At 37.6% G+C, this 26,738-nt stretch overlaps 1 protein-coding gene across 3 annotated transcripts in view; it reads left to right on the forward strand.

Moving 5' to 3' along the window:
• Positions 1–26,738, forward strand: part of BRWD1 (bromodomain and WD repeat domain containing 1) — a 105,206-nt gene that overhangs the window by 50,241 nt on the left and 28,227 nt on the right. For 2 of the 3 annotated variants that reach the window (XM_045084495.1, XM_045084493.1), the window contains exons 19-27: positions 789–972; positions 4,830–4,923; positions 8,792–8,923; positions 15,967–16,061; positions 17,778–17,967; positions 20,438–20,563; positions 20,659–20,766; positions 22,977–23,101; positions 23,773–23,855. In XM_045084495.1, the coding sequence (XP_044940430.1) occupies positions 789–972; positions 4,830–4,923; positions 8,792–8,923; positions 15,967–16,061; positions 17,778–17,967; positions 20,438–20,563; positions 20,659–20,766; positions 22,977–23,101; positions 23,773–23,855 (1,137 nt within the window). The remainder of the gene's footprint in view (positions 1–788; positions 973–4,829; positions 4,924–8,791; positions 8,924–15,966; positions 16,062–17,777; positions 17,968–20,437; positions 20,564–20,658; positions 20,767–22,976; positions 23,102–23,772; positions 23,856–26,738) is intronic. The other variant, XM_045084494.1, reaches the window with a different exon arrangement.

Genomic DNA, 26,738 nt, shown 5'->3' on the forward strand with positions numbered 1-26,738 from the left:
CTGCCCTGGCCCAGAAAAGCTGGCAGAGTTGGAGTAGAATTTTATAGCCTCCTGCAGACAAGGATATAGCCCCAGTTTCTCTGTAGCGTTAATAGCAGAAGCCCCTTCTTCTGGGATTTTAAGAGAACAGGCACTTGATCTGTGACACCTGCCACCACGTTGGTCTCCATTCTTCATCTTGCTAACCTCCACTCACGAGGGGTTGCCCTGTCTCCTCTGCCCACCTGATCAGCTCTGCACAGGCTTAGGGCTCGCTGCTGTCTGCATTGTCCTGTCCTCCACTCTCTCAGCTCCAGTTCAAGTGCTGCCAGCTTTCCCCACTCTGCATTTTGTGAAGTTTTCATAGCCACTCTGGCAGCTTACCTTACCTGCCTGAGTGGCTCAGATTATCTCTTAAGGTCACAAGTAATGTTAGTGTTTGAGCTCTTGTTATAAAGCCGCTACAGTTTGAGGAGACTATGCTGCAATGCTAAATTTTCCAAAAAGATGTGTTTTTAGTGTACAGTTTTGAAGAAGGCAGAGCCTTTAGGATGGCAAATACGGCATTATAGTAGAAAATACCATAAAAGATTTTAAGAAGTCTGGTAAAAATGGAAGTTGAAGTTAATGTTTGTTCTGTATTCTGTATTTTGATCTCAGTTAACATTTTGATTCTTTTTCCAAAGTTTTTGGATTTGTGTTTTTGGTTTGTATGCTATTAGGAGGACTGTATCTATATGCCTGTTTTGTGTAAAATACATATTAGATTAAAATTTGTTTTGGAATCAGTTTTGACAATTTTCCTGCAGGTTTTAGAAGACTGAGCTTAGACATCCAGTCCCCTCCAAATATTGGTCTGCGTCGTAGCGGACAAGTTGAAGGTGTTCGTCAGATGCATCAGAACGCTCCTCGCAGTCAGATTGCTACAGAACGTGACCTGCAGGCTTGGAAGCGAAGAGTGGTTGTACCAGAGGTACCACTAGGCATATTTAGGTTTGTTTTAGGATATCTATTAATATTGTTTCTCTCTACAAAAATATATCTATATGGTTATTTACAGGTTTTTGTACTGCATTAGTGGTATAAATAATCATATAAATATATTTTAGTAATGGATTGGAATCTATTTTAATTGTGGTAGGAAAATGTTGAAATTGTTTTCTAAGTTTTTACCGTGGTATATTTTTTCTTAACTATTCCTGTTCCATCTTTACAAATACCCACTTTTATCCGTTCAGTGTTATTTTGAAGTAAATGCCAGGCGTATATTTTTGTTTATAACTACGTCTCTGTAATTCTAAAAGATAAGGAATTGTCTTCAGATACTGCAGGGCCATTATGGTACCTTTATAAAACAATACCTTGGTAGAACCAAATGTCCAGTCAGCATTTAAATTTCCATTTGTTTGATGTCATGTTTTCAGTTTTTTGCAAGACTGTTTCTTCAGTAATTTTGTCAAAAGACACATATGTGTATACTCTTTCTGTGATGATGGCAGGCATTGGTGCTCAGTGGCTAGGTTCATTAACTCACTGGGGCCATAAAACAGTGATGGCTCAACTCTGTTAAATCTTTATTTGTTACAGTGGGTATATCTAAAAAAGAAATTTACCCAAATGTACTGTTTGATTATCTAGTGGGAAAGTTTGTATAAAAAAGACAAGATATATGCTTATTTTGCTTTATTTACCTTCAAACTGAAGATTTACTCCCTTCTACCCCCAGGAATGACCAATTTGTGCTTGTGTTCTTCACTGTAAAAATCACACTGCTATGATTTAGCTCATTTCTGATAACCTTTTATTAAGTTTCTCTGTCTCTGGCCAGGAGGAGTCTCTTCAAGGTGCCTCCTGAGTCCTTTTTGAATGATGATAACACCCTTCTGTAGCACCCTTGCTCTCAGGCCTGGCAAGGTGTTATAGGTTCATCATGTAAATTTCTCATCCTGGATGTGGAGTCATTCTTGAAGTAGCCTGGTTTTTTTTATAGTGGGAAATAATTTTATAATTATAGTCTGGGCATTAGGGTCTTTTTTTGCTACTGAGGTGACTTGCTGAGTTTTTGAGTTAATGAAACAGAGGTAGCAAATGTTCCTTTTCACCGATAATCTGAAATGTTCAGTATTCTCTTATGTCTCCTAATAACTAATACTTAGAAGATAATTTTGTAAAGGTATGTGCTTCATGTGTTTAGGCAGAAGAGTTTCAGTGATTGGTGGAGGAATGTAGTACTTACATATTGTATGGTAAATAAGAATGTCTACAAATATACAGTAAAATAATGAAAAGCAAAATCTAGAATTGGGATGAGAAATACAGAAAATCACTATCATGTATGTACTATGCTCTAATTAAGCCTTAAAATTGTGTCTGAGTTGCATAGTCATCAGAACCAAAAATGTCATTTTGGGATACTTTTTGTTGTCATAAATAAGGGAAGCAGACAGGTACCAGGATTGAAAGACCTGAAGAATAATCCTTAAACAGGCATATATTTATTCTCTTAACATTGAAGACTGGAAATAGTTTTGAGATGGAACCATGGTTCCCTGGTTAATCAGGGACTCAGGCTGTTTCTGATCTCCATCTTACAGTATGGCTTCCAGGCTTAAAGTCACCTCAAAGTCCAAGATAGCTGGACTTCTATAGTAGCCATCACATACCTGCACTTGTGATGGTGGTGGAGATATAGGCCAGAATAAAGAAGAAAGAGACAAAAAGGACTTTCCTTATTGAGGAACTTCATTTAAGCAGCCTTAATGGTCGCACATCTCATTTTTCTGTTCATAACTCATTGATAAGAATGTTGTCATTTGGACATACTTAGCTACGGAGGAGGCTAGGTGATAGTTTGTATTTAGAACAACAAAGAGTCACAATAAAAACATTCTTTTTTTTTTCTTAAATGGCAATTTTTTTTTTTAAAGATTTTTATTTATTTATTTGACAGAGATCACAAGTAGGCAGAGAGGCAGGCAGAGGGAGAGAGGAGGAAGCAGGCTCCCTGCTGAGCAGAGAGCCCGATGCGGGACTCGATCCCAGGACCCTGAGATCATGACCTGAGCCGAAGGCAGAGGCTTTAACCCACTGAGCCACCCAGGCACCCAAAACAGATTCTGTTTTGAAGGAAGAAAAGGAGAATGGAGTTTTTGCATCAGTTAGCTGTCTGCTATAATGAAATTTTCCCAAGGAAGAGTGCAGCTTACTGTAGTACTGTGTTCTAAAACACACGTGCGATTTTGTAAAGGAGATGCTGATTGATGGAGTAGTGGCCAGTGCTCTCGAGAATAGTCCTTCTAGCGGGAGCAATGAGAATTTTACATAACTTCACTTTGGGTGGCATTTAATGCGGATCAAAAAAAATTAAAGTTTTGTTTTCCAACTATAAAAGTAGTATGTGTCCGTTGTGAAAAATTTAGGTAATAGGTGAAAGCATAAGACAGTTAATGGCCCCGGTGTGCAGAACGATGAGCGCATAGTATTGCTTTGCACTAGACACGGTTCTGGTGGGAGCTGGAACTCAGGCACGTAATTTGTCTTAATTCAGTTATAGTAGAAACTCTTCTCATTTTTTTCATGCTAATTCTGTCCATCTTGTCATCTTTATCTTTTTTCTTAATGGACCATCTACTTTAACCGTGGAATTGTACAGAGTTGAAGATGATACTCAGGAAGGCCTAGAATGTTCCTTTGCTTTATTATTGATTGAGAATGAAGTGTATGTAGTATTTCATTTTCAAAACAAAGGGAAGCAATGGAGTAGAATTCCATTTGGCTGTGAGTGAAAAACCGTATATAGTTCTTAAATACACATGAAATTGGTGAAACAGACAGCTTTTGAAGGACTGAGTCTGATTTAGAGTTGCTCTATAGATAGAGTGTTGCTCTGCTGTATACTGAGCGTGGGCTGCAGATGTACCCTGAGGAAAATGCAGTTTCTGTAGAAATCAGTTTTTACCTTAGGGCATTTGTGCATATTGTTTCAGAGCATTTGCTTACATTTTGGAGCATGGCCAATATGCCAGTTGTGAAACTGGCCCAAGTGGGGTTTTAAAGTGAACACAAACAAAGCCATATGTTTTCAACAATGTTCAAATTAGAGAAAAAGGACTTTTAGTCACTTGAATTCTCTAACCATAGAAAAGGAAAATGAACTTTGGTACCTTTCTCATGGTGGAAGGTCCCTTGCTTTGAAATCGGTCACAGAATAATCTTCTGTATGGTATGAGTTGAGAGAGAGACATGATTAGAAGTACTAGTAACAGTGCTATTCTGATTTTCTACAAATTATAAAACATGCAGTTTGAATAAATTTAGAGGAGGATTCTTCTTTTATTTCTTTAGAGTAAGGAATTGCAATCTTGGAAAATTCATACTAAGATTTTGAGTAGCTAATAATGAAAGATCCGGTATGAGTTGGCTGTATTAGGTCAATGAAAATATAAATAATTATTTCTGTCTTAAACATGAAACATAGGGGGTACCTGGGTGGCTCAGTCCCTTAAGCATCTGCCTTCTGCTCAGGTCATAATACCAGGGTCCTGGGATCGAGGCCCACACCAGGCTCCCTTGTGCTCACGCTTGTGCTCGCCCTCTCCGTCAAGTAAATAAATAAAATCTTAGGACCTCCTAGCTACCTCTCAGATTATATTTATATTAAATTTCTAATTTATATTAAATTTCTAACAAAGTATAGCTTGATTTTATTTTATAACTTTAGAAATTTTCTGTATTAATTTCAAGAGTATATAACCTTATGATGACCAAAATCATAATGATTATTTTTTTCCTCTTTATATCGTTTACTTTATCAGTTCACTAACCAATATACTGGATACTTGTATTTGTAGGAAATTGGAAGATTTCAGAATAGAGAAAGGTGAAGAAGAAAGAAATCTTTATATAATAGGAAGAAAAAGGAAGACTCTCCAGCTCACACAAAAGGTAACTTAAATTCTTAAATCCAATAACTAGAAATAAAACTGAATTTATACCTTTTTTGGGGGGGATCAGTGAGAATATTAGTAACTTTTCCCTGATGTAGGATATTTCTTGCTCAAGGTCTTCTGTTCAGGATTTTAAAATAGTAGACATGAGGTTGTACAGCTGTTAGGAAAGAGCACAACTGTTAGGACGATTTAAAAATAGTAGACATAAGGTTGTACAGCTGTTAGGAAAGGAGAAATGAGGGAAGGAAGTTGCCTAACATTCCTGAAGGATTCTAGGAACTACTCTTTGATAATCATTCTGGTTGTGAGCTAGAATGTTACAGGCTTATTGCAAACATTTCAAGTCCATTCCCACTCACTGACTTCTACAGCTAGCCAGCTGCTTGACTTCTAAAACTGCTGGTTAGCCTTATCTCTTTCTGAAGTTTATCCAGATGATAAACTAAAAAAAGAAACCTTAGATGTTAACAATGGTTTGTGACCCTTCAAAGTGCTCATCCTGCTGGAGAAAATCTCATTCGTTAATCTCATTCTTAGTTTCTCTTTTGATTTTCATGAACATCACATGAGCAGCAATAACATTGATTCATGGTAGATGCACAGTGTTTGCAAGATCAGTGCTACAGAACTTTGTTGGAAAGTGGTTGTGTTTTCGGGACTTGCTCTCAGTTCACCACTCAGCCTTGAGGGTACGTCATGACCGATGGCCTGTGCAGGTCTGGCTGCCATGACCTGCCTTGTTTCAGCTTGATCCTTGATAATTTTGTATGACTTGGCTTTGAGAATGAAGTAAAAATAGTTTTTGTCTTTAACTTAAAAGTGATTTAACTATGTCGAATATTGAAAAGAAAAAGTGTTGGGCGGCCGGAATAGGTCAGTTGGGAGAGCGTCAGACTGAAAAGAAAAAGCGTTGACTGAATGAGTATCTTTGGCCTGAGTTAGGATGTTTTCTCATGAAAAAATTTGAAAGTTAAATTCACTAAAATCATTTTAAAGAAACTAATAAGGGCACCTGGGTGGCTCAGTGGGTTAAGCCGCTGCCTTCAGCTCAGGTCATGATCTCAGGGTCGTGGGATCGAGGCCCGCATCGGGCTCTCTGCTCAGCAGGGAGCCTGCTTCCCTCTCTCTCTCTCTCTGCCTGCCTCTCCATCTACTTGTGATTTCTCTCTGTCAAATAAATAAAATTAAAATTTCTTTAAAAAAAAAAAAAAAAGAAACTAATAAATTTTTTCAGTTATACTTTTGCTGGAAGAGTAAGTTTCGGAAGATTTTTAAAAATTTGATTACATTGCTGTTCCTTGTGTATTTATAATTTTCTAATTTGGTTATATTGATATAGTCTGTGCAATTAAAATATATTAAAATTTAAGAAATGGTTAAATGTGAAGTGCTTTAAAATTTTCAGTTTAATCTCTAATTCAAAAATAATGATTCTTAATCCTATATTGAGTAAAAGGTCTAAGCTTTATAAGTTAACCATCTTACTTACTAAGCGTGCTTAGATACAGTGTGTAAACACTGACCATACAGATCTGTGACATTACATTTAGTGGGGAGCAAATTAGGAAAATGTTCATAGTTTCCTGTACGGGGTACAGTGTTGCAAAAATGTCAAGAAACACTAAGTGGAATCCTACAGTATGCAGTCTTTTTGATCTGGGTTAGTCATTTGGCTAGATGAGATTTACTTGTATAGTGGTGAGTAGGTGAAGTCCTTCTGTTTTCATTGCTGTATAGTATTCCTTTGATGACTATGCTGGTATTATTTAGTCTGTTCTTGAAGGACATTTGGGTTGTTTTCATGTTTGAATATCAGTCATAATTCTTCTTTCAACATTTTGTATATATCTCTTGGTATCTGTGTATTTCTTTTAAGTATATGTCTTGGAGTGAAATTTTTGGATTATAGGATATGTGTATCTTCCATTTGGTAGTTTATGCCCTGTGGCATTTCAGAGTGAGTGTGCTTCTACCTGTAGTGAGGTATGTGTGAAAATTCATTATGTTTGTACATTTCTCTCTTTCTACTTGTTTTTCTTTATGTGGTTTGCCGCTCTATTATTTGGTGCATACACCTTTAGAATTTCCTTTTTCCTTACTGAATTGAACCTTTTCTCATTGTGAATTTTCACCCCTTATTTCTAGTAATGCTTTATTCTCCAGATTCTTAATACAGCTCTGCTAGCTTTCCTTTGGCTAGTGCTTGCATAGCATATGTTTCCCTCCTCGTGACATTGAGTTACATGTGTACTAAACTTTTACTCCTTGATTCTCTTCAGTTAGGCTGCTGCTTTTCTGAACTTTTTTCCTGACCTCTGTTTTACTTTTGTTAGTTCTGTTTAGCTATGTGTAATCTGGTGTTAAACCCATTGTGTAAGTTCTTAGTTTTAGTTATTGTTTTTCTCAGTTCAGAATTTTTATACAGTCCCTTTTTAGAGCTTCCAGTTTTCTGCTAAAGTTCTCATTATTTTAATTTCTTAAAAATCAGCCATACTTACTTTAAAAATCCATGTCTGATAATTTCATTATTTTAATATCTTGTTCCCCTGTTTCCATTGCTTGTTGATTTTTTTTTTTCTCATTTTTCACCATTGCATTTTCTTTGTTATCTGTGGTTTGATTGAATGTTAAATGTTAGAGATTATTTGAAGTCTAGGATATTTTTTCCCCTAGAGAAGATTTATGTTTGCTTTTGGTAAACTGCTAGGGCCACTGTCAAGCCTGTATTGCCTTAATCCAAGCAAGGATGGGGCTGTAGTTACTTTGGATTACTCTTCTAATATGGTTTACTGATAGGGCTTGGCAGTACCCTTTGATCGAATAGCCAAAGCCTGGAGAGTTCTCCCACACATAGAAGGCTCTGAATTGCAATTTTCTGTGAGCCTAATTTAATTAGTTTAGTCTGTCAGTGTTTTGCCTATCTTTCGACCCTTCAGCTTTCTCTTCCTGAGTGAAATTCTAGGGTTTTCTTTTGTTGCTTGCATTCTCTTTTTCCTACACTTCTTTGTAGGGTTTTAGGTAGATTCCCTATATATTTTGGGGGCCCCTGGATGGCTCAGTCATTAAGCGTCTGCTTTCAGGTCAGGTCATGATCCCGGGGTCCTGGGATCAGGCCCCACATTGGGCTCCCTGCTCAATGGGAACCTGCTTCTCCCTCTTGTGTTCCCTCTCTTGCTGTCTCTCTCTCTATCAGATAAATAAATAAAATCTTAAAAAAAAAAAAAAGTTAGCCAGTGATGTATTGAAATGATAAGACACCAGTCATTATCACACAGAAGGCACTAATGTGAAAACTAATTTATCAGTCAAGGAAAATGTGTTTTGAGTGATTTCTCATACAACTTGGGTGTTTGAGGAATAGCAGGCTCCCTCCACCCTTTAAATCAGTCTATTTTATTTGGATGATTTTTAAAGATTATTTAATTATTTTGTTTTGACAAAATATGACATTTCAAAAATTCAAGCAGAGCTGAAAAGTACTGAAAAAAAGTCCTCTAAAAATTTAAAATCTGGAAATAAGCAGGGTTAATATTTGAGGATTATTTCAGATATTTCTCTATACTTGTGTTCTTTAATGTTGGTGACAGCATGATAATATACGAATATATATTTTCACTTCTAAGATACGTATTTTAAGAGGTATCTGTTTTGGGTTATTGTTGTTGTTACATTCTTAATGGCAAACTATGTCTTCTAAGTAAAAATGCCAAGTTTTAATTTAACTGTGTGTGTGTGTGTGTATTTGAAGTGTTATTATTTTTTATTTTTGCCTTAAATTCCTCTTGGAATTTGAAAGAATGCCCATCTTACTGATGCTTGTACTCATTTGGGTGTTGATTTCCATTTGCATGTTTATGTTTCAGTCTGACTCGGTGGTTTTGCTGTCACAGTCTAGGCAGAGGACGTGCAGGCGCAAATACCCAAATTACGGTAGAAGAAATCTTGGCCGGCTTGACTTATCTTCTGGAAATGAATCTTCAAGCTCTATGAGACATGTGAGTTTTGTAACTTTAAATTATATAAAATAATGTTCAGTAATTTGTCTTAATTCTTTCCGTTGTATCTGCCAAGAGTCTAAGAATTTTTAACAGTTTTGCTGAGATACTTACCATACCAGTGTTGTATAATCTAGTATCTCTAGTGTATTAACAGAATTGTGCTATCGTCACTACTATTTAACTTCAAAATATTTTCATTGCCTCTAAAACGAAATCTTACACTCATTTGCAGTTACTTCCCAGCCCACCTCACTCAGCTCTGGGCAACCACTTTCTGTCTATATGGATTGATTGGCCTATTCTGGGCATTTTATATGAATGGAATCATACAATATGATTTTGTAACTGGCTTTTTTCACTTAGCATAAGGTTTCCAAGGTTGATCCCTGCGTGGCATGTATCCATCCTTGTTTTTGGCTGTTATGAATAATGCAGCTTACTAACAGACAGGTTTTTGATTGAATATAGGCTTTCATTTCATTTGGTATCTAGGAGTCTGTTTGCTGGGTCATGTGGTAACTCTATGTTTTTATCTTTTGAGGAATTGCTAAAATGTTTTCCAAAGCAGCTGTACTGTTTTATATTTCCATCAGTAATGTGTGAGGGTTCCAGTCTCACCACATCCTTATCAGCACTTGGCATTGTCTGTACTGTTGGTTTTAGCCATCCTAGCGGCGGGAGTGAAGGGCTAGCTCACTGGTTTTGATTTGCATTTCCCTAATGATTAGTGATGTGGAACATGTGCTTATTTCTTGTCTGTGCAAATATGTTGCCTGTTTTTCAGTTTGGTTGTCTTTTTTTGTTATTGCCATAAAAGGTTTTTATTCTGGATGGGAGTCCTTGCAGATAAGAGGGTATATACATATTCCATTCAGAGTGCTGACGTCTCACTTATTGGATGGTTGGTTTCCTTTGAAGCACAAAAGTTTTATGAAGTTTGAGAATATCCAGTTGATATTTTTTCTAACGTAGTTGCTGGTGCTTTTGCTGTCATAGCTAAGCTTTTCTTTAGCCCTTTTGCTTGACTTTGAGGAATGCTGTAGAATTAGTGGTCTTTTTTTTTATTTTTTGGGGGGAAGCCAATATTTTTGTAGAGTCTTTAAAATTTAATAATTGGATGTTAATATTTTCTAAACAGTAAACGTTTTGAGGTTTGAAGTGTTCCATATGGATGGACAGACTATTCATTTAATTCTGTTACAAAGCATTACAGTAGTAGTTTAGTTAGTGTTGGAGATATTAAATCTAAATTCTTCCACTCAGACAAGTTGTTTAACCTTTTATGTGCTCTGGCCAGATCTGTAAAAGCAGTCAGTGTTAGCATGCATTCCTCAAAGATGTGAGAACTTACTTGATTGTGAAGTGTTTAAAATAGTGTCTAATATCCAGTCATGCTAGCTGCTCTTATCACCAGCCTTTTAATTGATCTGACGTTGTTTTATGCGATGAGACTGTTTTTACATTAGTTTCTTATAGTGAATTGAACATGTTTTAACCCTTTCTTAATAGTTTTGGACAGTTACGATAAACATGCCCACCTATCCTCACTAGTTTCTGGTTTATGCTTACTGTGTTTTTCATACCTGTGCATTTTATTGTTTCTCCTTTTGTACACAAGATAGAGCATACTTTAGATGCCCTTTTGCTCTTGAGTTTTTTCACTTAAAATATTCTTGAACCCATTCCATATCGGTTCTTAAATATCTTCTCCCTGTTTTTTAAGAGTTGCATCACACGTGATTGTGGGCTTGTAACAGTTTACCACTTTCTCACGTATGGGCATTTAGGACATTTCCGGTGTTTTTGTCATAAATAGTGTTACAGTGAATAATCTTTTTGTCTTTGTATGTAGTTTTGTCCTGTCGGAGATGCAATTTGGAAGTACATTTCTGGGAATGGGATTGCCAGGTCCAAAGATAGATGTCTGTGAGGTGTATGAGAGAGTGATAGAAAAAAACTCCTGCTGAAGGAGGGTTCCAACTTGGCATTTCTACCAGTGGCATCTAGGAGTGCCTGTTTCCCTATCCATTAGCCCACAGAGTATGTTATACTTGATAATTTTTACCAATTTAGTGGGTGAGAGATGGTGTCCTAGTATAGTTTTATTTTTATGTTTTGGCTGTTCTTTCAGTTTGGTAAAATATAAAATTCATCATTTTAACTATTTTTCTGCATACAGTTCATTGGCATTAACTACATTTATGATGTGTGCGGCCATTACCACTGTATGTTTCTAGCACTCTCTCATCATCCTAGACATTCTGTATTCATTAACCACTGAGACTTATTTCCCTTCTCCATCCCTGGTAGCCTGCCTTCTACTTTCTCTCTATAAATTTGCCTATTCTAGGGACTTCTGTAAGTGTAATTGTGCAATATTTGTTCTTTTGTCTTTGGTTTATTTCACAGAAAGTTTTATTTTGACTTTCTCATAATATGCGTGAAGTTGTTGAACATTTCTTCATATATTTAGGGTGGTTTTTTTTAAATCTTCATGCTCCGTGTATTTATGTCTTTTGGTCATTTCTCTATCATGTTTTTGGCCTCTCCTCACCCTGCCCTGAACCTTAATTTTTATTTTTTTGGGGGGCGGGGGGCGAGACAGAGGGAGATAACGAATCTTAAGCAGGCTCCTTGCCCAGTATGGAGCCTAATGCAGGGCTTGGTCTCAAAACCCTAAGACCGTGACCTGAGCCGAAATCAAGAGTCAAGAGTCAGACGGTTAACCAACTGAGCCACCCAAGCACATTTCCCTGCCTTAATTTTTAAAAGTTCTTTATAACTGGGGCACCTGGGTGGCTCAGTCGTTAAGCTCTTGCCTTTGACTCCGGTCATGATCCTGGGGTCCTGGGATCGAGCCCTGCCTCAGGCTGCCTGCTCCGTGGAGAATCTGCTTCTTCCTCTCCCTCTGCTGTTCCCCCTGCTTATGCTCTCTCTCTTCGCTGTCCCTCTCTCTGTCAGATAAAGAAATAAAAATAAAATCTTAAAAAAAAGTTCTTTATAACTAGGGATATATAGTTATCTGTAATTTGTAAGGTGCTGGGTGTTTTCTGCCATTATGGCCTCTAAGTAGTTATTATTTGGCGTAGATGAAGGTTTCTGATTTCAGCAGATTTAATTTTTTTACACATTCTGATGTGTTCCTGAATTTTTGGGTTAATTTTATCATTGAATTTTCTGAGGTTTTCAGGTATCTCTTCTCCTTTGCACGGATACCTAGTTTCACTCCTAAGTTTTGTGCCTCTTATGGATTTCTCTGGTCTAACGGCATTCCTCAGTTCTTCCAGCGCAGCGCGGAGTGCTTATAGAGACATGGGTCTGCATTCCTGTTGGTGGACACAAGTCTACCACTGTCACGTTAAGAAAGATGCTTTATTTTATGTGTCTACAGTATACATACATACTGTCTTTTGCTAAGGGGATATCAACTAATGCTTATTTTCTTATATTCTTTTTGAAATACCAGGATTGATTATAGATTTTTTTTTTTTGCTTTTTAAATCATCACTGGTATCAGTCTTAGAATTTTTGTCTTTATTAATTTGGTGTGTTTTTAAGTAATGAGGAACTTTTTAAACTAATGAAAGCATAGATAATGTGGAATGTTAAAACCACTTGACCTTTTAAAATCATGATTTTGTGGTTTGGTGTCCTTGGTTTTACTTGCATCGATATGAATTCATTCACTTATGTTGTTGTAGGGGGAATGGGGGTGGGGGCTCTTGTGGCTGGGTGGAGATGAGAGTGTGTATGTAATGTGTATGGCAGTAGGATAGAGATTGTGGCATTATGTATATGCATGTTGGTCCATTCCATTTTGGTTTGGAAAGCACCCATGGTAGGAAAGTTAGCCAGATTTTTAATTCTAGTTCCTGTACTTATCATCCTGTGACCCCAGGCTTGTTATTTACTTTTACTTTTCTTATCCCTGGGTGTTCCTATAGATGAAGAGCTAGTAATGTATAGGGTCTGGGAGACAGCAAAACACTCAGAGGCAGGGTGAATATAAGTTGTGTGGGGTTGAAGCTTGTGTAATCTTAGGACTTTTTTTTTTTTTTTTTTTTTTTTTTAAAGAAAAGTCCCTCAAAGTTTCAAGTAGATTATGCCACCTTGATAGGCAAGTTAAATCAGAATCTCTGAAACTTAGTGTTGTTAGTTTTCTTAATTCTTATTTTCTTAGTTCTTAATTTAATTTTCTTTGTTCTTAATTCTGCCTATGTTAACAGGTGTTTGGAGAGTTGGGATAACACATATAAGACATTTCATAGGGTGTGTGGTTTCGAGGTAATAGCTTTCAAGAGTTATTATTACTGTGATTTTAAGAAAAAGTTGATTTGAGCATGTGAAGCACATTCCATTTAGTAGTTCTGTTGTACTAGGCCTAGAATGTACTCCTGGAATAGTGTTGAGAAACAGGGCTGACATTTTGAGAAACAGTTTGTAGAATATTTTGACTTTACATTTTGCCTATTCAAATGAAGTAAACAAAAGTAGGTTTTTTTTTTTTTTTTTTTTGGTAAGATTTTATTTATTTGAGAGAGGGGGAGAACACAGAGGGAGAAGCAGACTCCTACTGAGCAAAGCTTGATCCCCAGACCCTGAGATCATGACCTGAGCCAAAGGCAGAGGCTTAACCAACTGAGCCACCTGGATGCCCCCAAAAGTAGATATTAACTTAATATTTTGCCTTTTGAGTTTTGGATCTTACTGACATTTTCATGGTCTGTTATCAAAGCTCCTAAAGTAAATGCTGTTACAGGAAAAGGTCCTGTCTCAGTTTAAAAGTACCTGCCTGGGATTCATGGCCAGAACTTAAAGTGGATCACAACCATTGGTGCTGTGATGATCAAAAAGTTGTTTGTTCCCCTCTCTTCCCTTTAAAAAAAGTGGGGGGGACACCTGGGTGGCTCAGTGGGTTAAAGCCTCTGCCTTTGGCTCAGGTCTTGGGATTGAGCTCCACATCAGGCTCTCTGCTCAACAGGGAGCCTGTTTCCCCCTCTGCCTTTCTGCCTGCCTCTCTGCCTACTTGTGATTGCTGTCAAATAAATAAAAAAAAAATTTTTTTTTTTTAAAGGACTCTTTTGGAGCAGTTTTAGGTTTACAGAAAAATTACACAATGAGTACAGTGAATTCCTATATTCTCTTCCCTTCACACAGTCTTTTCTATTAGTAATGTCTTGAATTAGTGCGGTGGATTTGCTTTAACTGGTGAGGTGAATTCCCTGGTTTACATTAGGGATAACCGTGTGTTGTATAGTTCTGTGGGTTTTGACAAATGCATTGTCTGCCATATCAGTATCTCCCATAATAGCATCAGACAGAACAGTTTCACTGCCCTAAAACCCCACTGGGCTATACTTAACTCTTCTCTCCCTCCTCCTGAGCCACTGGCAACCATTAATCTTTTTACTGTTTCCATAGACTTTTCCAGAATGCCGTATAGTTAGGTTATATAGTATGGAGCCTTTGCAGATTGGCTACTTTCTAGTAAAAGAGGTTTAAGTTTCCTCTACAACTTTTTGTGGCTTGATGTTTCATTTCTTTTTAGAACTGAGTAATATTCGGTTGTCTGAATTTACCACAGTTTATATATTTACCTACTGAAGGACATGCTGGCTGCTTCTAAGTTTTGACAGTTAGGAATAAAGCTGTTACAAACTTACACATTCCGGTTTTGTATGGACAGTATTTTTAATGCATTTGGGTAAATACCAAGGAGCATGTTTATTGCATCAAATGATAAGGCCCTGTTGGACAGCTTTGTAAGAGACTTCCAGACTTTCTCGAGTCCCATGTTGTGTTTTGTATTTCCATAGTCAATGAAGGAGAGACCCTGTTGCTGTTTGTTGTTGTTAGATGTCTTTTGTTCACAGATTGATCGGTAGATTCAACACCATCCCGATCAAAATCCCAAGTTAATTTTGTGGGTGTTGGCAGAGTGATTCTAAAGTTTACTTGCAGAGGTAAAAGACCTAGGATACTGAAGAAAGTAGTTGGAGGACTGACACTACCTGACATTAAGAGTTAGTATAAATCTGTAATTTTTAAAACAATGTGAGATCAGTGAAAGCATAGACAATAGTGGAACAGAATAGGGAAACCGAGAAATAGACTAATACACAGATCATCAAGTAGCGTTTGACAAAGGAGCAAATACCACTCAGTGGATAAAACATAGTGTTTCAACAAATGGTGTTGGAATGACTGGATATCCACATGCTAAAAAAAATAATCTAGACTGAGACTTCTCATAAAAATTAACTCAAAATGGATCATAAACTTAATGTAATGCAAAATGGAAATTTCTAGAAGATAACATACAGTAAAATATAGGGGACGTTGGCAATGGCAGTGACGTTTTAGATAAAATACCAGAAGCACAATCTGATAGAGAAAAACATGACAGGCTAGAGTTCATTGAAATTAAAATCTGCTCTGGGAAAGATACCATTAAGAGAATGAAAATGCAATGAAAATAGGACTCCCAGTCCTATTGACTGGGGGCAGATATTTGTAGAACTGCTATCTGATAAAGGACTTGTATTTAAAACATACCATGAATTCTTAAAACACATTCATAAGAAAACAATCCAGTTTAAGAATTAGCAAAATGCCTAACCCCTCATCAAAGAATATCTATAGGTCATATGGAAAGATGCACAACGTCCGTCCTGGGGGCGACAGTAGAACGATGAGAGCCGGTTGCATACCTGTCACGGTGGCCTAAGTCCCACAAAATGCTGAGGACATCTACATTGACTTTTTACGAGCTTCACTCAGAAGGGCTGGCGGTATCAACAGTAGTAGTGTTAAGTCTTAGACTCTAATGCCTTATGCTTGATAAGAAAAAGAATATAGTAAGAACATTTATTTCTTGTTTTTTTAAGTCCATCTAACTCTTTTCTTGCCCGATGGCCCAAGATGATCAGGACAAAGTACAGTTTTTCTTGACTTGTATTGTTTAATCTCCAAAATCAGGAGTTTTATTTTATCTACATCTCTCCCCCCCCCGCCACCCCCCCCCCGACCTCGGCCAATAGGAGACTTCCTGTGATCAGAGTGAAGGCTCTTGTTCTTCTGAAGAGGAAGAATGGAGGAGTGATCGAAGAAGTGAGAGTGACAGCGAGAGTTCAAGGTATCTGCTTTTCCTTATTCCCATCTTTTCGGCAGTTCAGTCGTAGGCATGGATGCAGTGGGGCACGGATGGCATTCGAGACGTAAGAGCTCACATCTGTGGGACAACTGACTTTTTAGTACATTGAAAAGGAGAAGAAAACCGGATTAACAACTTTATCTGTAGAAAATATTTTAGGCATTTCTGACTGTAAACATTTGAGCCGGCCGGACGTCGGGTGTGTGTACTCCAAATCAGTCCAGTCTTGAGCTGCATTTCTAGCGAGTAGTATCCAAAGTGTGTGTGGTAACACCATCATTCTGTTTAGTATTAGTTATGCGTGTGTTGACCTTGTGTTTAGTTTTGGTATCGAAATTTCATTGGATCGAGATGTTAACATCTGTTCCTTCTCTTGGTAAATAAATGTCAGCTTCACCTTTGACAGATGCTCAAGCCAGAAATCTGGACCTCTTTTTCTTTTCATGAACATATCCATCACCACATGTAGGAAGGTGCCTCTGCCAAATAGGACTGAAAGTATCTTCTTTCTATTTTCATTGGTCCTGTTTTAGACCACCTGGTGTAGACCACCTTACTGTACTCCGTTTTCTTTCTTGACTTCTCTTATTCCATTATGATTAGGAGCTGGAGTAATTTTTAGAACACTTGTCTATTTTATTTTTTAAAATTCATTTTTAATTATGAAACAGACATAATAAAATTTACTATCTTAACTATCGTTAAGTGTATGTTTCAGTAGTGTTAAGTACATTCATACTGTCTTGCACACACTCTCTGGAGCTCGATGCAAAACTGTAACTGCATACCTACTAAACAGTGATTCTCCACCTCCCATCCCCGTCCTCTGGCAACCACTCTTATGCTTTCTGTCTCTATAATTATTATCTTTTAATTTAGCTTTTCTTAAATTTTATTATACAAAGCAGGTGCTCTTGAATTTTTTCTAAATAACTCTTTTTATAATAAACAGCTCTTAGAAATGTGTGTGTTAGTGTGAGTATGTTTTATTGAGCCTGAGAGGTATGTGGTTGGCCAGTGATGGCCCAATAGAGTCCTTTGTCATCCTTTTCTGTATTTTCTGAAGCTAGCACTGGGCAGGGGCTCATTTTCTGGATCTAGTTTCCTGTCGGACTCTGCTTCTGCTCTGGGGTGGGCTACGAGTTCCTCTCACAAATCTTCTGTCATATCAAGTAATGGTCCCCCTCTTGGCAAGAAGCTCTGACCACTTACAGCTTTCTGTTTGTTGTGGTTATGTTTTCCTTGGGCTTTTTGGTCTGTTCACAGATGGTTTTTCATTCCAGTTAAAGTTTCTAGTCTATTCCTGAGCCCCCTCTCACTTGGGGTGGGAGGAGGGCCTGCTCTTACAGTTCTGTGTGATCTCTCCTGTTTTCATAACTACACTCCATCTTCTGAAAGGGGATCGATGGTTGGCTCTAAATGTTGTGTTCCACAGTGTCTCCTCTGTATTATACTTTAAAATAATTCCTCAGGCTTACATCCTTTCCTAATTTCCAGCATCAGTGCAGGTTTCTCTCTTTCGCATGATCCCTGGTTATTTCAGTAGTCGCTGATGGTGAAGGCAGAGTGTTCGAGTTAAATTTTCCCATGATCCTTCCTTCCTTCCCACTTCATCTCTTCTCTTAGTGTTATGTGACTGGTTTGCTGTCAGGGCTTAGATTCTGGTTCCCTGCAACTTACACATTTTTCCTTTTCCAGTGACTCGTCATCTCGATATTCTGATTGGACTGCTGATGCAGGCATCAATCTGCAGCCACCTCTGCGGACGTCATCACGTCGGCGCATTACCCGCTTTTGCAGTAGTTCAGAGGATGAAATGTCTGCTGAAAATTTATCTCCTCCAAAGCGGAGACGAAAGAGAAAGAAAGAAAATAAGCCTAAAAAAGAGGTGAGAGAAGTATTTCTTTAAAAACATCTTTTTACACTTTTTATAGAGGTGTTTCTGTCCATATTTGGAAATTAAGGGGCACCTGGGTGGCTCAAGTGGGTTAAGTCTCTGCCTTCAGCTCAAATCATGATCTCAGGGTCCTGGGATCAAGCCCTGCGATCAAGCCCTGCATTGGGCTCTCTGCTCAGCAGGGAGCCCCATATCTTATCTCTGTCTGTCAAATAAATAAGTAAAATCTTAAAAAAAAAAAATTAAAAGTCTTGGGGGCACCTGGCGTGTTGACTCGGTTGAGTGTATGCCTTCAGCTCAGGTCGTGATTCCAGGGTCCTGGGATCAAGCCCCACATCAGGCTCCCTGCTTGACGGGGAGCCTGCTTCTCCCTCTCCCTCTGCCTGCAGCTCCTCCCTCTCGTGCTGTCTCTCCCTCTGTCAAATAAATAAAAATTAAAAAAAAAAATCTTTAGGAAATTGGAACTTTTATATTCTTTTGACAATGTTAGCACAACTCAAATGTAAAATGGAATTTATATTTGGAAAAGCTGCTCTGTTGTGAAGCCTTCTCTGTTGAATCTGCCCCAGATTGGCCTTGGCACTGACTCCTTCCCCAGTTTGACACCTAAAGGAGGAGCTCTGTTTGCTCAAAATCCCACAATAACTCTTTATTTTCTCCTGTTAATCAACACCAGAAATACGCTTCAGGACATTTTGGGGCAATTTCATCTTCTCTCATCTGTTACTGCCATGTGTCCCAGACACATCTGGCATGTTCTCCTTCGTTTGGCATCTTCACGCTCTTAACTATGCTGTTCCTGTTCCTTACCATATGCACAGGGTTCGTGTAGTGCCAGTGGTGGCCATTATTTAAAGATGCCCCATCTTTGTACTCGTTTTCTGTTGCTGTGTAACAGATCACCCTGAAACTTAGCTCCTTAAAACAGCGAACTTGTGGGGCTCCTGGGTGGCTCAGTGGGTTAAAGCCTCTGCCTTCAGCTTGGGTCGTGGTCCCGGGGTCCTCGGATCGAGCCCCGCATCGGGCTCTCTGCTTGGTGGGGAGCCTGCTTCCCTTCCTCCCTCTCTGCCTGCCTCTCTGCCTGCTTGTGATCTCTGTCTGTTAAATAAATAAATAACATCTTTAAAAAACCCAAAAATGGGGAGGGTATGTGCTTTGGTGAGTGCTGTGAAGTGTGTAAACCTGGCGATTGACAGACCTATACCCCTGGGGATAAAAATACATGTTTATAAAAAATAATAATAATAATTAAAAATAAATAAATAAATAAATAAAAAAACAAACAAACTAAAGCAAAAATAAAACAGATCTTTCATGTCCCCTATATTACAGGTATTTGTTTTAGTTAAAATAATAGGGAAGTTCTGTGTTAACATTCAGGTAAGAATTCATGCTATCAGTACTAAGAAAGATTTTGTGTATAATAAACATTTCCTTATTCATTGTAAATGTCAAAAAAAAAAAAGAACCCCAAAAAACAGTGAACTTGTATTCATGTTCTGATGGATTGGGACTCAGAGGGCTGATTGGCTAGGTGATTTGTGGCTCACAAGGTTGCACACAGTGGCTGGAGTTGGCAGCTGTCTGAAGGTTTGATCTTCTCTGAAGCTTACTCACTGGACTCAGTTCCTACCACAGGGCCCCTCTGCAGTGCTGTGTGGGTATCTGTGGGACATGGTGGCTGGTTTTCCCCGAGCAAGTGATCCTGAAGTGTAAGCAAGAGGTGACCCGGAATCCCTATGACAGCCTAGTCTTCAAAGCCTCTCGTCACTTCTGTTTCATTCTGTTTGTTAGAAGCAGTTCCAGCCCACCCTCAAGTGGAGATGTGGCTGCATCTCTCGAAGAGGCGAGGAGGAGAATCAAAGAGTTTGTGGCCGTGTTTTAAAATTACCAGTTTAAAAACCTCAGTCAAGAGGAGACTGTGCTGATTAGTCCCTGGTAGAATTCAGAATGGTGTGTCGGTAGGGCAGGCTCTGTTGAAGAGGATTTGGGTTGGAAATTAGGTCTCTTCTGTAGGATATAAAGTGTTACAAAGAACCTTAGAAATTCAGGAGATGCTTGAAAAATGCTAGGTAAATCTGCAATGCTTTCACAAGTGATACGTTCCTGTATATGTTAAGGAACCAAATATGTATGCCGTTTAAAAACTAATCATTAGGTGACGTGCCCATAAATAGGCATTCTCAGTGGTGAAGTTTCTTTTGTTGTCTGTTTATTTATTTATTTATTTTTAAGATTTTATTTATCACAGAGAAAGAGTGGTAGCACACAGGCAGGGGGAGCAGGTCACCAGTGAGCAGGGAGCCCGACGCGGCGCTCGATTCCAGGAATCATGACCTGAGCCGAAGGCAGCTGCGTAACTGACTGAGCCCCCCCCCCCCAGGCGCCCCCTGTTTTTCAGTTAAACAGTGTACGCATGCCCTTTCTGTTGCACTAAACTTTGTTCTGTTCCCCTTGGCAGAGCTTGCGGAGGATGACTGCGGTAGAGCTTGCAAATATGGAACATTTATATGAATTTCATCCTCCAGTTTGGATAACTGACACCACACTTCGAAAGTCTCCTTTTGTTCCTCAAATGGGTGATGAGGTGAGAGTAATAAATTTTAAAAACGTGAATATGGACACCATAAGACAAAATATTTTACTGTTAGGTTTTAATTTTTAAATGTATGCTTTTTGCAGGTAATATATTTTCGACAGGGTCATGAAGCTTATATTGAGGCTGTCAGAAGGAGTAACATCTATGAGCTGAAGCCCAACAAGGAGCCGTGGAGAAAAATGGATCTCAGGGTAAGAGGACGGTGTCATTACGTCATTAAACAGTTAGCACATGGGTAGTAAAATATTTACAAATCCATTAAAAATAAACCAGTAGAGGCATATTTCTTTACTATCTTTCCACTGGTTTCCTGCTTTCTGCTATCACCTTTTAAGACTTACGATCCAGCAGGAAGACATGTTTGTCAGTGGGTGGTCTTCGTGTATTGCTGACTGGCATTCAAAACTAAGTGTGTCAGAGTCTTTCAGGAAGGCAGCTTGGCGGTATGTATTATTGATCTTAAGATGCATGTATTAGGATACATGTTCAAAAGAAGTACAACTTTTCAAGAGAGGAAATACAAATTGGAAAAAAGGTTGGACCCCATGCATAATAAACTAGATTGCTGAAAACAATACAGAATACCCCTGTACTTAACCAGTTTTATAATTTTTTTGAAAAAATAACATTTTGACAAAGAAACTACCACATTTTAGCAGGTAACAAAGGTTTTGGTTTGTTACCAGTTATTCACATTGGGGACAGGGTCCATGAAAAAGCCTAGGCTTTCTGGAGGCTATTTTAATGGTTGGAATCAAAATGAAAGATATTTAGATGTTTTGGGGCGTCTGAGTGGCTCATCCATTAAGCATCTGCCTTTGGCTCAAGTCATGATCTGAGGATCCTGGGATGGAGTCCAGCATTGGGCTCCCTGCTCCATGGGAAACCTGCTTCTCCCTCTCCTACTCCCCTTGCTTATATTCCTTATCTCACTCTCTCTCTATCAAATAAATAAATAAAATCTTTGAAAAATATATATCTATTTAGATGTTTTAATTCTATGATTTTACTTCCAGTAATTTAGGAAACAACTGGAAATGCATGTGAATTTTTGAGCAAGGCAATTTCATTTCACTGTTTATAAAAACAAAAAATTTCCAAATATCTTATAGTGTTGAAGGAATCGAATCATGGTACATTCACAGAATTAACTACTATGTAGAGCCCACTGTGTAATTGAGGCTTTTAAAATACTTGTTTTTGAATGACTATTGACTTTTTATAATTTATTACTAAGGAAAAGTAGGATGTGAAATATTCGTGGTAATGATAAAAATTTACAGATGCATGTCTTAACAAAAAACATCAAAAAGTCAATAGTGATTATATGTGGAATAGCATTACAGTTGATTTTTTTTTATTCTTTATGCTTTTATGTTTCTGATACTTTCAGTAACTATTAGATGATGAGAATAGCTGTGTTAGCAAAGACAGCTGTTCTTAAATACTCTTCAACTTAGTGGCTGTCCTTCTTGAACTCGGCTTGGGTTATGTTCTGATTTATGTACACCTTTCTCACTTATTACTGAGTCTCTGAGTACAGCTGATCCTCATTATTCACAGATTGCATATTTGAATTTGCCTTTTGGTGTACGTTATTTGTAACCCAAAATCAATGCTCATGATGCTTTCTGGTCACTTGCAAACATTCACAGAGTGGCAGAAAATTTGATTTGCATGACCAGCATGTTTACAACTGAGAGTGAGCGATGTGATGCCTTCTTATTTGAGCCTCATCTCATAAATAAGGGTCCTTTTCAGAGTCTGTTTAATGCAGTAGTAAAGACTGTTTTTATGCTTTTTTTGCTTTTTGTTGGTGACTTGCTGTATAAAAGAACCCGCAAGTGTAGTGCTTAAAGTGCTCTCCTGTGTTAGCACAAGAAAGTGATCATGTGCTTTATGGGGAAAAATGTGTGTTAGATAAACTTCGTTGAGATGTGAGTTATACTACTTTGGGCTGTGTGTTCAGTGCTAATGAATCAATGTATTAGATGAAGTGTCTTTACACAGAAACACACAGAACAGGATTGTGTATCTCTAAGAAGAGAACAAAGCTGCAAAGAAATTCAGATAATTCACAGCAGTTATCTTTAGATATTGAGCTGGTCAGTGACTTACATGTTCCTTCTTCTGCTTGTGGTATATTTTCTAAAGTTGACTATATTCCTTATGTGAGAAACAGTGTTAAGTGTCTGTCCTAAAAAAAGATGTGAAGCAAAATGATTGCAGTTAATAATTGCTGTGTCATGAAATGATAGCAAAAATGATTATAATTAATGTTAAATTGGAAGCTAAATTGTGAGTTTACTTAATGTGGCAGTATGTGGAGAATTATGGTCTTGAGGAATTGCTCTGTTTTAACCATTTTTAAACACTTTTTTAAAAAAAAATCTGTTAAAAGGATCAAGAATTGGTCAAAATAGTTGGAATACGATATGAGGTTGGGCCCCCTACACTCTGTTGCCTCAAACTTGCATTTATAGATCCTGCAACTGGAAGACTAATGGACAAATCTTTCTCTATTAGGTATGTGTTACTATTTTTTTATGGAACTATTTAAGTTTAGATTTTTCCTCTTGCTGATGAGCAGGTTCTTTCCCTAGCTGTAGGGTAAATAGTAGAGCGCCGCGGACAGCCTGTGAGTTGAGGTTCTGGTGGATGGGAGCCTGCTAGAAGTAAAGATCATGTGTTAGAACAACAGTTACGTGTTGGCGTGTTGTATACCTTTCTCTGTGCCAATTAAATGTGTGGAGAATTCTGGACTGGGGGCACATTTCTTCTGTCTTTATTTTTGAGAAAATGTTAGAGTAAATAATCTGTTAAGCCGGTGTTGTCTGTTACGGTAGCTCTTAGTCACAGTGGCTCTTGAGCACTTAGAGTGTGGCAGATTTCAGTTGGGTGTGATGTTAGGTATACACGCTAGATTTTGAAGACTTGATACAAAGAAAAAGATTATATAAAATATCTCATTATTTTATACTTAAAACAATGTGAAGCAGGATTTAAGGTATCTAGGGTTAAATAAAATACACTCTTAAAATGAATTTTATTAGCTTCTTTTTACTTATTTTTAATAAGGCTAGTTGAAAAATAAAAACTCCCAAGTGCAGCTCCCATCCTGTTTCTTTTAGACATTGTTGCTCTAAACTATAACCACCTACTAAGGGAGTTTAACAATTTTTTATATTCCTGTTTAGATACCATGATATGCCAGATGTTATTGACTTTCTTGTATTGCGTCAATTTTATGATGAAGCAAGACAGAGGAATTGGCAGTCTTGTAAGTCCATCCTTACTGAATTTTATATGCCTTTAAAAAATGATGTTTTTTATTTTATTGGTCTATTTTTGTGGTTCTGGTGCTGCTTTTTATGGAGGATGCGAACACGTAAGTTGTGGAAAGATACAAGCAACTGGAGTATATTTTGCTTAGGGCTTGGTATTTACATCTCCTTAATATCGTTTTTAGCCAAGCACCATTTCTTGTATTCGGATAGTACCTGACTTTTTGAAGGGATTATTTCTTACTCATTGACTGTTTGCTAGGGTTGACCTTTTCTTTACTTTCAGACTTCGCCACATTGCATTTTTTTTCTGTCTTTTTAATAATTCACAAAATTATTTTATGACATATAACAATCAAAGTTGAAAAATAATGCAGATTTCAAACATAATATTCTGGTATATCAGAATATTTTAATGTCATATCCACGCAGTCTTAAAAAGGTTGACTTGAGGAAACCGTTCCTTTAAAAAATAAATTCATAGAACATTTACAGTTTATAACCCTGAGACATTTGGCTGGACAAAAAAATAAAATTACCTTATTGGACTATTTTTAATGGTAACATCCATTTAAGTAGTCAGCATTATTTTGGAACTAGAGGAAAGGAAATTTTTCTTGAAGAAAAACACATCTAGCCACACACAGAAACAACAAAAGCAAACTTGAGTCGTCTGGAATGTATGGGAGTTAACAAGTTCTATAGCCAGATTTGGAAGTTTCCCATCTATTATGTTTATCCAACCTCTACGATGTCTTTGTTGGAAGCTGTCCTTTCGTTCCACCAACATGTGCATCCAAAAATTATTTTAAACGAAGTTTTCTGTAGCTCAGCTCTAGAGATGGATTCCTACTCACCTCTCACAATTTAGTGGGTTTGTTTTATTTTTGTGGTTGAGAAGTGAATGTACCAGATCTTCTAATTAATTCAGTTTTGTTCCCCCATGAAATCTTCCTGTTTTCTTGAAGTTTGGGGAGTGCTATTAAAAGAAGCTGCTTGATTTTGATTCTGAAAACTTTACTCAAGTTCTACCATACTCTTGACTCAAGTTTATCCTACTCTTGTATAGGCAAAAACAGGTCCCTTTTTTGTGTTTGTGCTTAAGGAAAAGCCAGGTTTTACCTTCAGAAAAGTGACTTTTAAAAATTTATTTAAGTAATCTCTGTAGCAAACATGGGGCTCTAACTCATGACCCTGAGGTTAAAGAGTTGCATGTTCTTCTGACTGAGTCAGCTAGGTGCCCACAGAAAAGTGATTTCTTAAGGCTCCTTTTCATTAAAAGTGTTATCTTACACTGAAAAAAACCTTTTGTTCAAACTGAAAGGATCTTCTAGTTTTAGATAAATAAAAAAAATTATAAAGTTAATTCATTACATAATTAGATGAAAACCAGGGTGTTCCATCAGATTTTTAATATATGCCTTTCATTTAAAAAGTTAGGAGAACTTGGGGCGCCTGGGAGGCTCAGTTGTTGGGTGTCTACCTTCGGCTCAGGTCATCATCCCAGGGTCCTGGGATTGAGCCCTACATCGGGCTTCCTGCCCCGCAGGAAGCCTGCTTCTCCCTCTCCCACTCCTCCTGCATGTACTCCCTTTTTCACTGTGTCTCTTTCTATCAAAAAAATAAATAAATACTCAAAAAAAAAATTAGAACTAACCAAGATTTTTTTCTAAAGTTGAAGTTATGTTTTAGAATATTTATATAATGAAATGGCAGGGAAATGGGTAGAGGGGTGAAGGAATTAAGGGCTTCTTATAATGTGGAAAAATATGAAATATACATAAAAAGTCATGTTTACGTGAATTTGAAAATATATTAAGAACCTCAAAACTGGGATGCCTGGGTGACTCAGTCAGTTAAGCGTCTGCCCTCGGCTCAGGTCATGATCCCAAGAGTCCTGGCATCGAGTGCTACGTTGGGCTCTTTGCTCAGCCGGGAGCCTACTTTTCCCTCTGCCTGTTGCTTCCCTTGCTTGTACTTTCTCTCTGTTTGACAAATTAAAAAAACAAAACAAAACAAAATCCCTCAAAACGAGTAGATCTGATAATTGCGATATTGCTGTTTTTTTCAGTTTTATAGAATTTAGTTTTAAGCATACTTTGTTTAGTTAATATTATTTGTGGGTATTTTCTTACATGAATATTCTCTTTCTTTGGGGTGAGATGTAACTTTAATTTTGATTGCTACCATTTCCTTAAAAATTTCCTTGAAGAAAGAACTGCCAATCTAGCAAGGATAGATATGTGACTTTTTTTTGGTCAGTGATTTTGTTTTGAGAATGGTGAAGAACATGGGAAAGAAAGGTGGGGTTATTACAGTGGTCTGTGTTTCTTTTGTAACATATGTGAAGTAGCTCACATACAGCATGTTCCTCTAGACGCATTCTTAGAAATCATTCCCAAAATGACTGAAGTTGGTTGGAGCACTTTCTGCAGTTATTTGGGTTTGTAGTAGAGTCCTCCTAATACCTACTTGCCTGCTTTTATTTATCCTGCCAAGATAAAGGAGTGTTTGGATGTTTAATTATTTCTTCTTCTTCTTCTTCTTTTTTTTTTTTTTTTTTAAGAGAGGGAGTTGGGAGGGGCAGAGGGAGAAGGAGGGAGAATCCTAAGCAAACTCCATGCCTGAGGTGAGGCTCAGTTTCACGACTCTGAGATCATGATCTGAATCAAAACGAAGAGTCAGATGCTCAACTGACTGAGCCACCCAGGCTCCTAACATTTTAAATAATCGATATGTAAGCATTTCCAAGGGTGCATCTAGAACTGATTCTTATTGTGAAATCATAACAATTAAGACAGTTTTATGTGGCATTATATAGGAACAACTTTGGAACAATCATGGATTAAATTCACATCATAACTTTTATAATCTGTTTT

The sequence above is a fragment of the Mustela putorius genome, unplaced genomic scaffold (genome assembly GCF_011764305.1).
Source record: "Mustela putorius furo isolate JIRA1106 unplaced genomic scaffold, ASM1176430v1.1 tig00000765_pilon_pilon_pilon, whole genome shotgun sequence".
Lineage (NCBI taxonomy): Eukaryota > Metazoa > Chordata > Mammalia > Carnivora > Mustelidae > Mustela > Mustela putorius.